Genomic DNA, 16,268 nt, shown 5'->3' on the forward strand with positions numbered 1-16,268 from the left:
AAAGCATAGATGAGTGGTTGCACATTATTGAAAGACTAATAAATGCCTTCACGCTAGAGTCCCTCCAGACAGATAGGATGAAAAATCTATTACAATTTTAAGTAGCGCTTTTTTTTTTTGTTTTATTTATGATAAGAGTTTATTCAATATTTTGTAAGTGGTGCTGGTAGGAACATTGAATGAATAACCTTACAGCTAACGCTTACTTATGTATTCCAAGCCGAAATTCTCTTTGTCGCCTCGAATCTTTCTAAAAAGTTAATGGATGAATGCAGAGATTGAATACATAACAAGAGGCTGTTTTTCCCAAACGCACGAAGAGAAAGGTTAAAATGAAGAATGAAGGTGTTTAGGGACAAATGGTAGCATACGAAATAAGTGTGTGACCATATTTGCGGTAATAAATATATTAACTAAAATGTGTCATTAGATTTTTCATAAACTATTATACAGTTTGAGTTTCCTTATCTAGAGATCTGTTATCCAAATTATTCCGAAAACCATAGTTTCCGGAATGTCCTTTTTTGGTCCCGTGCATTTTGAATAAGGGATACTGAACCTAAAATTATTTTGTATGAATGGGTTTATATGGTGAGTGCATTGCTAGTTTGTAGGATGTATTTTGCCTTTGTATGCCCAGAACAATGCAGCCATGCAGATTTATATCCCTTTCACACCGCAAATGCTGGGATGATGGGTCGGTACTTGTGGATTATCACGGCTCCCATCGCATGCCATCGCATGCCATATATAGTGGCATGCGATGCGATTTTTGCAGATTTTTGTCAATTTTGTCAAAATTGCATGCAATCGCATCGCATGCAATCCCATCGCATGCAATCGCATCGCATGCGATTTGATCGCATGCGATCGCATACGATTTTTCACTGAAAAGCATCCAAATGCATTGGAATTAGTATGCAACATGTTCAATGGCCCCCAAATGGCATTTTTGAGGCTGTACCACCCCCACTATCAACGCGAACCCGAAGCGTGGCGAGCGCAGCGAGCCCGCGATGGTCGGCGGTACGCGTCCTACGACCTTTTCATACCCCCACTATCCACGTCGGCATGGAGTTGAGAATAGAAAGTGTGGCGAGCGTAGCGAGCCACCTAGCCCAAAGCCTGGTGAGGGGACGCGGACACCTGTGAAGCCCGTGAGGGGACGCGGATCCCTGTGAAGGGATCCGCGTCCCCTCACGGGGCTCGCTGCGCTCACCACGCTTCGGGCTCGGTGGCTCGCTGCGCTCGCCACACTTTCTATTATCAACTCCACGCCGACGTGGATAGTGGGGGTATGAAAAGGTCATAGGACGCATACCGCCGCCCCTCGCGGCTCGCTGCGCTCGCCACGCTTCGGGTTCGCGTTGATAGTGGGGGTGGTACAGCCTCAAAAATGCCATTTGGGGGCCATTGAACATGTTTCATACTAATTCCAATGCATTTGGATGCTTTTCAGTGAAAAATCGCATGCGATGCGAACGCATGCGATGCAATGCGATTTTTTCATGTACGATGGCCATCGTGGGAGCCGTGATAATCCACAAGTACCGATGGGTCTGTCCCGGCAATTACCCGGCATTGCAGTGTTTTGCTAACCACAGTGACCTGGCTTATTACTGGGCTGCTGATGTCAGAGTGAAGAGGAGCGGTGGTGCATCATCGGTGGTGTCGGAGGAGGCAGCACATGGAGTTGATGCTGTCTCTAAGCACTGCCTGCATAGTGTGAATGAGACCCGGGTCGCTCGACCCGTGCTATGCATTCACACTGAACAGCAACCCAGGTAACAGCTATGTTCATCTCTGGTTGTAAACAGGATTGAAATGCCAGGTTTCTTGACCTGGGAAATGTGTCTTTGGTGCTTTCACACGCACGCACTTCCCAGTCTCGCGGCGGCTGGGCAGTGGGACCCTGCCCGTCTCTGCTTCAGGGAGACGGGCAGGGTTAGGCGGGGTGCGGGGAGGTGTTGGCAGGCATTGGCGATCGGCGGCAAGGCGGCGTGGGCCCGGGGGGGAGCCCTGTCAGAACGGGCGTGTGAGTGGGGCCTGGCAGCTGGCGGGGGCTGGCATTACAATCGCCAGCCCCTGCAAAGATTAAACTTGCTAAATCTGTATGTGTGTTTGCACAATTGCAAATATGCCTGGAAAAAAACATACTACCATTGGGTGGTCAGGGAAAGATAGCGGATGATGACACCAATGTCTAACACTAGTGAATTGCTTATGGCTGGCTAGTATTCCACTGACACTGATTGATGCTTTGTTTACCACTGATGCATAAATCATACTTGGGCCTGCTGATGTCATCATTACGGGGCATGGCCTTGCAGGAATCTGTTGATGCTGGGCTGCCCCTAGAGACTAGTTTCTGCACTGCCAGCTCCTCAATGCAGGTCAATATCAAACTGTATCACCCAGAGGAGCTGGCATTCTGGGAACTAGTGGCAACTTTGAGGCACTTCATAATACCAATTTCCTTTGTGTGCTGTTGTGTGATCTGGAAAATAAATTGAAAATCAAAAGGCAATGTTCAATAGGCACCATATAAATAAACCGCAAACAGAAATGCCACTAATAAACTCCTTTAAAGCCTTAAAAAAAAAAAACACTATTCAGTGAAAGTATGCTCTGTCCCTTACCAGTCAGAAACCAAACTTTGGTTGACAATCTTGCTTTGTTAACATTTTTCAGGAAACATTTTTTAGTTTCCTGCTGGCTTCACTTTTGACCTGTATGTCTAGGGTTCCATTGTGTTTTCATCACATTTTATTTTAGAATTTCATTCACCTGGACAATGTTTTTTTGTGTATACATGTACAGTGTGCATGTAACAGTGAGTACAGCTTTACCTGCTATCTATTAATAAACTAGCACCACAAGTTACGTAACTTGACTGTTCATAGTTTGAGTTATCTGCTGGAATGGGCCTTTATAACTCTGCAATATATCAACACATGCACCCACATAATTTACAACAATTTTGGGTTCCTTCTTATTGTCCATTTGTGAAAATAAGCCTACATTAACATTTCACATTTACAACAGTCTGGGGCCCTTGCTACTCTTTGGGCTCTAGGTGGCAGTCTAGGTTGCATAATGGTGGCTAGGTGGCTCTGGTACAAACCATGTAATATTTATCTTAAATATACAGACAATTTATCTTATATATTTACTGGTGCCAGTTGGCCGTAATTTGAATTTTAGACATCACTCCATTTAACTGAATGCACAGCAGTTGCTCTACTAATGGCTAAAATCACAAATTGTTATAACAATGCACAAATAAGACATATTTGCTCACTGACCTTTGTGCGCTGCAGTGTTGATACTGCAATTCATTCCCTGTTTGATACTGCATCTTAAATTGGAGTAAGACGTTTTTGTTAAGATTATTATGTGATTTATATCCCTACAAAATAATGCACGGATGTGTTTAAGATGTATAAACGGAATATTTAAGAGCAGATGCAAATGAATACCCTGATAAGGTGAAGCTGGAAAATAGATGACAGTATCGGTCTTTCTAAATACATGTGGGTCCTTCTAAATAATGTGCCATTTGTATTTGATTCTGCACATAACCTAACCTAGTCACAGTTCTCTGTTATTGTTTGAATAGTGAAAAGAACATTATGACAGAGACCAGATTTCGTTACTTGGCAACAGTTGTTCTGCGGAGCTGATTGAAGAGATTAGCTGACATAGAAAAGATTAGCCGACATAGATAAATGTTTCATTTCTACCCTGCTGCCAGTCTTTCCACTCTAACATACTACAATAAAAAAAAAACTGATATTACTGGCTTGGAAATAAAGCTAGTATTAATTGAGGTTAATACAACATTTTTTTTTTATATTTTGAAACATTGGCTGATACTGTATGTGTTATGTATGTAAGCAAAGCCAGTCTCACTATGAATAGTAGTGTGCTTGCCTTGCCTATACTCACATTTTCACTGATAAGTAAATGGATTTCTAAACCATGGTCCAGGAGTAGCATCTCAAGCGGAAACGGTTGTATGATGGGAGCCCCCACTTTACACCAAGGTTCTGAGCCGGGTTTTTGCCGAACCAGCTCGGGTCCTGGCTTGGGGTGAAAGGGCCAACCTGCCTTGTAGTACCCAGAAATCTGATGCTGGTTGTGATCAGGGTCAAACCCGGCACTGGCGCGTGTAGCCTTTGGTGTGAATAATGTAAACTAGGGGCCTAAATCAGACATGATCGCAGGTCAAATTTGTTCTCTAAATGGGCAAATTCATGCTGCACTGCAGGAAGGGCGTGTAATATATGCAGTGATAGTTAGATTTGGTGAGTTATATTATTTCAGTGCAGAGTAAATACTGTCTGATTTATTATTGGACGGCAATTTAGATTTCAATTTGAACACACCCCACCCAAATCTATCTCTTCAAAGGGTGGAATATACCAAGAAGAATCATCAGTTCTCTTAAAGCTGCAACTTAGAATAAATGGGTGCAATTCCCAAAAAGTGGCTATTATATGAGTCTTTGTGGATTCCAAAGAAATGTAATACAAATTAGTCCCAAGGTGGAGTAGATATAAAATAGGAATTAGGCACATGGGGGGTTATTCTAATTCGCACGGGGGACCGATATTTTGCATCTGCGCATGCGCAGGTGCATTTCTGTGCATGTGCAGATGCAGGGTGCTAGCGGGCACGGCGAACTATGTGTTCGCCGCCCCACTTGCATTTAGCAGTGCGGGCAGGGGGGCGGTGGTGGGGGGCACAGTGTTCCCATGAAAATGCTGGGCGTTGCCATGCAAAACTCCCCATGACGAGGTGCCGGGGGCGGGCAGCTGACATCAGCGGCCATTCAGGGCGCTCGCAGATCAGAGACCACATAGAGGAGTCTCAGATATGCGAGCACTGGAGAAATCATTCGACCATCAAATGATTTCTCCTCTGCACCCAAGGCTGCATATGGATGATTATGCAAATAATTCATTCGCAGCCGCGCAGGGAGGGGGCGGCTATCCCTGTGGGAGGCGGGCGGCATTTAGTCCACAGGCAACACTGTGAAAATCACATCATTGCGTGTGGACCAGAATAAGGTCCATAATGTGGAATACTGTACTTCAGTAGGGGTCCATTTACTAAGCTTTGTAAAGAGATAAAGTAGATGGATATAAAGCCGCAGCCTATCAGCCATGCCACGGGCAGTATGTTAAAAATAACAGTTAGGGGCTGTTGGTTGATACTTTATCTCCATCCACATTATCTCTTTTTAAGGCTTAGTAAATAAACCCTTAAGGTGCCCATAGACGGTCTGTTCCCGGTCCGTCCATTCTGTACGATGAGATGCGTGCTCCCGCGCATCTCATCGTACGGTACAGTAAAGTATATGCTGCACATACTTTTTGTACTAGCTTTACATCGTATCGCATCGCATTGGATGCACAAGGCATGCGATACGATGTGTACTAATTAAGTACCGAACGGATCCAACGAACGGACCGTGTATGGGCACTTTTAGATTTGTTAAGGAACAGTCACTGAAAGTAAACTCAGGTTGAATTGAGAAAAAGGTAGGTGCAAGGGCCAGACAAAGGGCGGAGATCTGAACAGGAATAAATGCAAAATACAAGAAGAATCTGTATCTTTGTTTCACAAACAAACGACACCACCTCACCAGGCAGAGAGTTCCATAGTTTGGCTGCCCTGACCGCAAAAACATTTTTCCTTCTAAGAGAACAAAATCTTTTTTCTTCTATTCTGAACTCGTGCCCTCATGTCCTAGAGTCCTTCCTTGTAGTAAAAAGGGTGCTTGACAGTTACATATATTGGCCCCTGATATATTTGTAAATGTTAAGCATGTGCCCCCTTAAGTCTCTTTTCTAGCGAAAATAATCTCAATTTGTTCAATGTGTCCTCGTAGCTTAAATTCTTCATTCCCTTTATTAGCTTTGTTGGTCTTCTTTGGATTTTTTCTAATTCTATGATGTCCTTTTTATAGTGTGGTGCCCAGAATTGTACTCCATATTCAAGATGTGGTCTAACCAATGCTTTAAACAGTGGCATAATTACTTTTGAGTCCCTAGTTTCCATGCCCCTTTTTATACATGCTAGTATTCTTTTTGCCTTGTTTGCATGACATTGAGCACTACACCCCAGTTTGTTGTCTATTTGGACTCCTAGATCCTTTTCAAGTACTGAATTACCCAGTGCCTCCCCGCTTAGGTTATAACTAGCACACTGGTTATAATTACCCAGGTGCATAACCTTGCATTTATCCACATTGAACCTCATCTTCGACTTTTTTGCCCACTCATCTAGTTTATTAAGATTGTTTATTGTGACAGTTGGTCCTCAATAATGACTGGAAACTAAAAGACAACCAAGGTAAAATATTCATATTTAATGGGAGTATGATATGTCCTCTTGGTCCATGTAGTGATTGTGAATGTTGACTGTTAGCTGACTAGTATAGGCAAAACACCCCTATGCTGGTGTATGCAGCATTGCTGCTGGTAATGTCATGGCCCTCAAGTAACACTAATGAATCATGAAGGCCCTTCCTAAGCTGATCAAAGGGGAGGGGGAATATTTTTTCAGCATGTTTACTCAAACATGACCCAGGGCAGAGCCGGCCCTAGGCATAGGCAAAGCAGGCAAATGCCTAGGGCAATTGCATGCCTAGCGGCATCCATCCCAAACCTCCTAGGGTCAGCTCAGTCTGATAGCAAGGAACAGCAGTGGGAGCAGGACAGACTAGAGGCAGTGGTCTTTGTAGTGACACAGGATCATGGCTTGAGTGGCCATCACTTGCCCCATGAGGATTCCCAGCTAGATGATTGGTATGCAGGGCTGTCTGTCGACTGTGGCTCCGCCCCTTATCACATCACCCGGTGACGGCTATTGGATGACACCTGATGCAGGGAGGAAGAGCAGGCCTGAGTCCAGCAGAAATGTTGGGTTCAGCAGCCTTTGCCCTGCGCCTCCTGCCGCCATCAACTGGCGCCTGCCGAACACATTTATCTTTTTGTGCACAGTACGAGAGTTAAGCGCAGATTAGATTGGCCAAGTGGTTTTTAATCTGCTGTCAAACTAGTACAATAGAACTAATTCTATATTACATTTACCATGAAAATATGAAGAAGCATTACTTCAGTCAAACACACACCTTGTCTCCCTATGTTAAATTGGCACTTAAGGACTCTATTTCTGCTGCATTCTGTACATTATACATAAAATAAATGTTAATTAAAATGAATGAGTTAACATTTTAACAGCAGTTCTGTAGTCACCAACTCAACACATGCTTCTGACCAATGTAACAGAATACTCAGGCTACAAACAATACAATAGCTTTTTGTGTGACATAAGAGATAGTTATCTGGATTTCTGACACCAATCTATGCTGCACAGGAAGCCGACATAATGAAGACTACCCCAAATAAAGCCTAATTAGAAACTAATTAGTAGGTATAATGTTGAAAATGTTAATGAGGAGACTGTCATTTCAATCAACTAGTACGTAATCAAATATAAGAGGCTTTATTGTTACTCTACTGATCCCAGAGTTCACTTTTAGTTTGCTTTAATTAAAGAACATGTATATGTAACTGTGCATTCAGCAGTTCTGTACCAATCCTCCTTTTAATCACAAGTAAATGTTATATTTGAATTCTAAGTACATTATTATTATTATTAAAAGCATAGATTAGAATTGTAACCTCTCAGCAGTATACGAACTATATTGCACTGTTGTATATCTTAATTAGTACAGCTGTAAAATATTATAGTACAGTAGCCATAGGCGTGCGCAGCACATTTTATTAGGGGGTGCACCATCAAAGGGGTGTGTCTAGCACCACCTATTGGGCATGCCTAACTCTGCCCATTGGGTGTGTCTAAATGCCCATACACACTGGGCGGCTTTGAGCTGAAAGCCGCTCAAAACAGCAAGTTTGAGTGGCTTTCAGCTCAAAGCCACCCAGTGTGTATTGCCCGGCGATGAGCGGTGATGCGTGCTCCTGCATCATCGCCGGGAAAGCCGTTCATCTACTGTTATTACCACCAGATGAGCGGCTTTGAGGACGGCTTTTCATAGCATCAGTTCTCTGTACTCCCTATCGTCCTCATCTACGATAAGACCCACAATAGCAGAGTCATCAGAGAACTTCTGTAGATGACAGGTTGATGTATTGAAATGTGAAATCTGCAGTATAGAGAGTATAGAGAGTAAAGAGAAATGGTGCCAAAACTGTTCCCTGCGGTGCCCCTGTACTACAGATAATAGTATCAGACTGGCACTCCTTGGTCCTCACATACTGTGGACAATTTGTAAGGTAATCCAGGATCCAGGTGATTAGATGATGATCCACCCCCGAGTCAACCAGTTTCTCCCCCAGGAGCATGGGCTGAATGGTATTAAAAGCCAAAGAGAAGTCAAAGAACATTATTCTCACAGTGGCCCCAGCTCTCTCCAGATGAGGTAGGGACCTCTGCATCAGATGTATGACAGCATCATCCAAACCAATTCCAAGCTGATAAGCAAACTGCAATGGGTCCATAGAAGATCTCACTAGAGGTCGAAGATAGCCAAGGACCAGCCTCTCCAGGGACTTCATCAGCTGAGATGTTAACTGGTATACATGGCATTAATTGAGATTGTCAATAAATACAATGATAACTGGGAAAATGAGATTACATACAGGCCCTGATTCTGATTTATTCAGTCCCGTGTGTTCGCGCGAGGAACCGATGGTTTGGCTTTGCGCATAATGGTACATGTGCATCTAAAGGCCTTCTGTGTGCGAGCCTTCGCCAACTAAGGATTTCTGCTTCATAACACATCCCCTTGCATGGCCTTGGGGGGGAAACAGCGGTGGATGGGGGCGTGTATTCGCCGGGGCAGATTACTGAGTCAACAAGAATGAATGCCACATTTGGAGTAGCCCCAACTGAAACAAATGGCCTGCACCTTCGCACCTACAGTATACAGACGTACTTGCAGGGCCTGATTCAGAGTTATTTATAGTGGCAGATACTCAATTAGTTTAGTAACCACTTACAATGGCGTATCTACCAGAGGTGCAGGGGGTGCAGCTGCTATGGGGCCCTATGTTGAGGGGGGCCTGTATTTCCTGTACACATTACATGTGCTGTATACATTTGTCACCATTGCATAATATATAGGGGCCTTTACAAATTTTTGCTATGGGGCCTACAAAGTTATACCCCTGACCACATACAGTAGGGTACATGAAATGGAGGGGTAATACTGGGTAAGGTTCCTTTCAGCACACTGAATGACATTAGTAAAAAATCTAAAGCTGTATACACATGGAAAATTATCCAACATCATCCCCTATGATTTCAAATTACTCAGCGTGCATAATTACACACAGAACTATTTAAATCACTTAATAAAAGATTGGTCTATGATCTTCCTGCATGCATGAAAGATCATAGACCAGTCTTAATGATCGGCGGGTACGATACACGGAATGATACATGGAACAATTTGAGCGATTGGTCATTCCGATCGATCTGGAACGCCCACATCTTGCCTCAAATGTTTCTGTGTGCATGCATCTTTAAACACTACATGATAATAGAATTCCGAGATATTGGTTAGAAGTATTTGAGCAAATTTATGATTCAGGCCCTCAAGCCGTCATCAAGGCTTCTCTGTAAATTGAGGGTCCCTATTGCTATATCTAGGTGCGGGGTGTGGCACCCCCAAAAAAGCCCAGGGCAACGCACCAGTGAAAAAAATGTAAGTGTTAATAAGTGTAAGTGAGAGGAAGCCAAAGATATATACAAAAATAATGAATATAATTAAAATAAAGAACTAGTGTTAGTAAAGAGATAAGTGGGTGTTAGAATATAACAGTGTGCTACTTCATATAGCCACACCAATCCAGGGGCACCACACCCCACACATATTACCCCTATCTGGATGTATAATTAACTAGCAAGGAGCATGATAATGGCTCCTTACTTCTTTAAATTGATCTAAACTAATAAACTAACAATTTCTTGCTATTTTCTAAGCGATTTGACTAGATCACTTTAAAAATAAGCACAAATCATTGTGTGTAGGGATCATAGCGATAGCGATGCGCAGCCCTGATCAAAGTTTCCTTCGGTATGTGTTTAGGGGGCTTAAGTGCTATCTACCTTCAGAGTTGCAAGCAAAACAACAAAGCACCCAACTGTGCAAAACCGTGCTGCACTGCAGGGGGGGGGGGGGGGGGGGGGGGGGGGGCTGATATAACATGTACACAGAGAGATTTGGGTTTGGGAACCACTGCCCTAAACTTTTATTAATTTTAGCATTTATTACAAAATAAAGGTTTACTATACTAAACCCGTATTCTTGCAAGCTGAAACATTGGTCCTTTGTGAATATTCCCAAGGATGTAAAGTCACATTGATCCCAGTCGACCTTTTACATGTCGACAAATTGATCCTATCATCTTTTTTGTACCTGTTGACCTACCATCTGGTTACCTGGATAAAAATAAAATATGGGGGTGGCAGTTAGTGAATTGGACTCGGATGTTAGGTCGACGGTCAATAGACCAACAACATTAGGTTGACATGCGGAGTGAGGCACCTGGCCTGAAGCATGATGAGTGAAGCCATGCAAGGTGTCGACATTGACACACACATGAAAAACTCATGTTGAGTTTTTGCTGTAATCCTTGTGCATGTTGAATTTTTGGCTTCAACCTAATATACCACACTTGATTGTAACAATGTAAAAAATTGTCTCTATCATTTGGAGTGCAGAATTTCCATAATCGCTTTCATTTCAAAGCAGGTCAATAAGTTTTATTAAAGTAAAAAGATTTTCTACCATAAATTATCAAAAATTTTGTTAGTTGACAGTTTGAGTTATTACTGATTTGGTGTATTCTATATTAATCTTAACCAAAATATTGCTTTGGGTTCAAAGTACAATATGAAATGTTCTTTTTCAACGTAGGTGGCAATAGTAATATGATACAATAGTAACTAACTACGGTACTACTATGGGGCAGCATAAAACTAGGACACAATATGGGACAAAACATTAACTGGGTCGCTACTGTGGGGCATAACATTAACTAGGTCAATACTGTGGGGCATAACATTAACTAGGTCAATACTGTGGGGCATAACATTAACTAGGTCAATACTGTGGGGCATAACATTAACTAGGTCATTACTGTGGGCCATAACATTAACTAGGTCAATACGGTGGGGCATAACATTAACTAGGTCAATACTGTGGGGCATAACATTAACTAGGTCAATACTGTGGGGCATAACATTAACTAGGTCAATACTGTGGGGCATAACATTAACTAGGTCATTACTGTGGGCCATAACATTAACTAGGTCAATACGGTGGGGCATAACATTAACTAGGTCAATACTGTGGGGCATAACATTAACTAGGTCAATACTGTGGGGCATAACATTAACTAGGTCAATACTGTGGGGCATAACATTAACTAGGGTAGTACTATTGGGCAAAATATTAATTAGGGCATGTCTATGGGGAATAACATTAAACAGGACACTACTATGGGGCAAAACATTAACTAAGGCACTACTATGGGTCAAAACCTGAATTGGGTCACTCCCTACTGTGGGGAATTACATTAACTAGGTCACTGCTATGGGGAATAACATTAACTAGTGCATGACTATGGCGAAAAACATTAACATGAGTATTACTATGGGCATGGCATTAATAACTAGGGCAGTACTATGAGGCAGAACATCAACTAGGGCACTACTAGGGAGCATGACATTAACTAGGGCACTACAGTGGGGCATAACATCAACTAGGGCAATACTATGAGGCAGAATATCTACTACAGTAGGGCACTACTAGGGAGCATGACATTAACTAGGGCACTATAGTGCGGCATAACATCAACTAGGGCAATACTATGAGGTAAAATATTAACTAGGGCATGTCTATAGGAAAAAAACTAATTAGGGCACTACTATGGGGAAAAACATTAACTAGGACACTATTAATGGGCAGGACATTACAGTAACAAGGGCACTATTATGGGACAAAACATTAAATGGGTCACTCACTACTGTGGGGCATAACTATGGGGCATACCATTAACTAGGACACTAGTAGATGTCATTTTATTGAGAAAAGGTTCAGTTCAGGTTAGGTAAAATCATTTTAGTTAACTGATTTTTATTTAAATAATCATATGTAATTTTTTCTCATCTCATTCATTTTTTTTAATCTTTTCACTATTACTGACAAGTCATCTAAATTCAGATATGAAAAATAATATATTTCTTGTCATATTTTCAGCAATCAAGAAACTAAACAAACAGCAATTAAATTTTGCTGCTACATTATCAGTACTCTGAGATACTGTCTATCTTCCCCATACACTCTCAGGAGATGGATATTTATATGTCTCCTGAATGTTAATGTGCAATTTTATGGAAGATTTATTACTATTGTTTATTGTATATGTTGCTTCAACAGAAAAAATCATAAATCACACTTTATTTCTGTAATGTTTTTCCTTTTTGCATTCTAAATGCTATTTATCAGCAGTGCTGACTAATGGAATATATCCTGTGGTTTAACAGAACATATGTATCATAACAAGTTTTAAAATGTGTCTTATTTTGTTTTTAACAGATGGCGTGTTTGGGAGATGTCAGCGGATACCGGTGATAGACGTATTCAAATACGAAGTTTCACCTCCTGTTGTCCAGCGTCTTAGAAGTGTACTTCAGAAGCTCTCCCATAGAGGTAACATATCAAATGTTAATACATATTATTATTATCTTTATTCGTATGGTGCCACAGAGATTCTGTATCGCCATACCTAGGAGAACATACTGTACAGCAACGTTACATTGTAATGGGTAATTAAGCAGCAAAGTGTCAAATTACTAACTGAAGTATACATAATTGTAATGTACAATTACATAATCACATGGAGATAACTGGGGGAGAGAGGGCCCTGCTTGCAAGAGCGTACATTCTAGAGGTGCAAAGGGTGTGGGAACATAGAGGGAAAGGGGGGACAGAGCGGTAGATGTATGCAGCAGTCAGTGATTAGGGAGGAGAATTGAGCCAGAGGAGAAGTGGCCCATGACAGCCAATCAGCACAGAAGTATCATCTATAATGTGCATAATATAACATTATACAGAGCAGCTGATTGGTTGCCATGGGTCACTTCTCCTCTGGCTCACTTATTTTCCCTTATCACTGCTTCATACAGCTACCCCAGAGTTAGGTAAAGCATATATTGGAGGTATTAAAGGAGTGTTACTGTACACTTGCATACCTCCCAACATTTGTCATGCTTAACCTGAGACTACTTTGCGCTAAAAGGTGGCATAGCTTCATAGGAATGCTGCGGCCCCCGCCTACTACTTTAGTCATACTTGCCTACTCTACTGAAAATCTGGTGGCACTCCTGGCACCCTGGGAAAGTAGGTATTGTAAGGCTCCCACATTCCATTTCCTCCCATGCCAGCACCAGTGCACCACCGAACCCCCTTCTGCTCAGGTGGAAGAAAGGGGCAGGCCAATGACAAAATTCACGTAAAATTGCTTCATCATTGGCCCCCCGCTTTACAATGCTGGTAATGTTGGCAGTGTCAAGCCAGGGCGGAGCTACAATGATGTGATCATGTTATTCACTTCCCTAGACCGCTTCCTCCACGCCCCCTCAAGAACATGGCTGCTCCCTCCAGGTATGACTTTAGTGATATTTAGTGCATTTATACTGCTGCAAGAAACAAGATATCTAATTTTTTTTGTTAAAGGGGAACAAAATAGATATTTGTATTTGTTTGCTTTAAATTATTTTATTGAATTTATTTTGTATTTGTTATTTTATATAATTACTTATTTAATTGAATAACTATTGAATACTTTTATCTAGAAAATCTAGTTCTGCATTTACAGATAATAGTTATTTATAGCACTGCAAGGTGTGAAGTGTGAGGGCCTCATCAAACAAGGTTTCTTGTGGCCACTTATATGGAACCACCTATGAGTAGAACACAATCAGTGGCAGTTTTTACCTATGGACTGCAGACCCCAAGTAACATTTGCTACCCTGCTGAAGGTCAGTGAAGCCAGATATAGTCTGTGAGACTGCTCTGGCTTGACTGTTACTGGCAGTGACTTCCTTTTGGAAGTCCTACTTGTCAGTCACCCACAGTAAAGGCAGTTCATTGGAATTATTTTAGTTCTCCAGGGCTGACAGGCCTGGCTGCGATGAGCGGAGAGTTGAATGATGCATTCCATAGAAGCCAGCTTTTGAGCATCCGCAGTACCATTGCCGCTATTTCACATGTGCCAGGCTTGGTGCTTGTCAGTTGCATTCTACAGGTACCGGGACCCTGGCCAGTGGTGGCACAAGATGTCAGAAATGTATGTAATTCATTTATTTAGGGAATACCCCATGTCTATCAGTGCCACACCCCAATCCACCCACTCTCTCAAAATTGCAGCAGCTTTAGTGGTTGTGTGACGTAATGACTGTTTATATGTTAATTCAACATTGAAACGCCAACATATTATATTTTCTAAGATAACTTAAAAATAATGAATTATCTTATTACAGCAGTTTTTTTTTGAAGTTACTAATTGATTTTTTTCCATAAATATTCCCAGTGAGCTTATGCTTTTATATCATACCTGCCTACCTTAAGTGTCTCCTCTCTGGCAGAAGTAAGTTTTCCGGGCGGTGGGGGCAGGGATTGCGGTCACTAAACCCAGCCCCCATTCTTGTAAATGGCATGATTTGCGGTTCTTCGGGGAGGGGTTGGTACTAAATGACGCAATTTGCGTTGTTTTAGCCCAGCCACCCACACCTAAGAGCCACAAATGACATTATTTGACCAGCAGTGGGGGGTCCCTGATGTGGGGGCCCCGCCAAATGCGTTAGGCTTGCCCTCCCTTCTGGCAGGCCGGCAGGGGGAGCCGATTTTCCATAAGGAACTGTATGTCTTATATTGCTTTGCAGGAAGTGAGTTACATATTGCCTAGTATTACAGTACTGTAGTTACTGACTGGTACCGTCTCTTTGGTCGGTTCTGTGTAATTTGACATTTACAGTATTTTAGATAGCAAAATTGACATCTCTAATAAAGCTCATGCATGTTATTACATTTTTAAGTAAAGTTATGACTCAAACAAAGTAATTTAAATAAAATATATAAATATAAATATAATAAGTTATTTGCCCCCATACATTTTTGAGACATTTTGGTGAGTTGAGTAAGTTGCTAAAGTCAGATTGCTGTCACTCTCCAAACAAGCAAACAACTCGCATGACAGCAGCATCTCCCACTTTGACAAGTGCAACCTTTTACAGAAAAAAGCAGCATCAAACAAACTGAACTACCCTGGGAATAATCAAAGAGCAAAAGGAAATGGATGTTTTCCAGCAGATGGTGAGGTGTAATTAATTCCACGATGAGACAAATCATCACGCTCATCAAAGTAACAAAGTTATAGTGCAAAATAAAAGGTAATCAGAGATTAGCAGCATACAGTAACACACTTGTATTGGATACAATGGACAAGTCTGTTGTGGGTCGCTAGTTATTTTTTACTAACCTCTGATACATATACAGCATTTATTAAAACTAGGTGTGGGGGGGGGGGGGGGGCGGGGGGTAATTCAGACCAGATCACTGCTCTGGTAAATTACAGTCCTGTGATCAGGTATATGCAGGGCTATTTTTGTGCAGGCTCCAGCAGGAACTGTGGCCCTTATTCTAGCTCACTCTTTCTGACAAAATATTTCTTAGATGGACAAAACCATGAGCACTGCAGGTGAGGCAGGTGTTACTTGTGCAGAGATAATTAGATTTGGGTGGGGTTTTACTTCTGCCTCACCTGCAGTGCACATGGTTTTGTCCATCTAAGAAATATTTTGTCAGAAAGAGTGAGCTAGAATAAGGGCCACAGTTCCTGCTAGAGCCTGCACAAAAATAGCCCTGGGTATATGGCACCCTGAATGCATGCCTGAAAATTGCTTAGCAGGGCTCACGATCAAATTATTTTTCCACCGAGTGCAGCCTGTGCATAGTCCAGGGCTTTCTCAGCAGCTGCGATAGAAGCAGCTTGGGCTGGAATTGATGCCACACAGCTTCCCCAGGGAATGCCTGCATTTTCCCTGACACTCCCAAAATAAGACTGGTTGCCACCACCAAACACCCGCTTTCTGTCAATAAACTTGAGTACGACCAGTGATAATTTTTTTTAGAAGAAATGTATCACAGGATGGCCTTGCACATG

At 42.1% G+C, this 16,268-nt stretch overlaps 1 protein-coding gene across 1 annotated transcript in view; it reads left to right on the forward strand.

Annotated features, from left to right (window-relative positions):
* The window catches only part of PTPRN2 (protein tyrosine phosphatase receptor type N2), a 947,086-nt gene that overhangs the window by 246,390 nt on the left and 684,428 nt on the right, over nucleotides 1-16,268 (forward strand). The window contains exon 3 of the mRNA XM_083188999.1: nucleotides 12,641-12,754. Coding sequence (XP_083045125.1) covers nucleotides 12,641-12,754 — 114 coding nt within the window. The remainder of the gene's footprint in view (nucleotides 1-12,640; nucleotides 12,755-16,268) is intronic.

Source organism: Crinia signifera, chromosome 5, assembly GCF_055691185.1.
Source record: "Crinia signifera chromosome 5, ASM5569118v1, whole genome shotgun sequence".
In the NCBI taxonomy this organism is placed as follows: domain Eukaryota; kingdom Metazoa; phylum Chordata; class Amphibia; order Anura; family Myobatrachidae; genus Crinia; species Crinia signifera.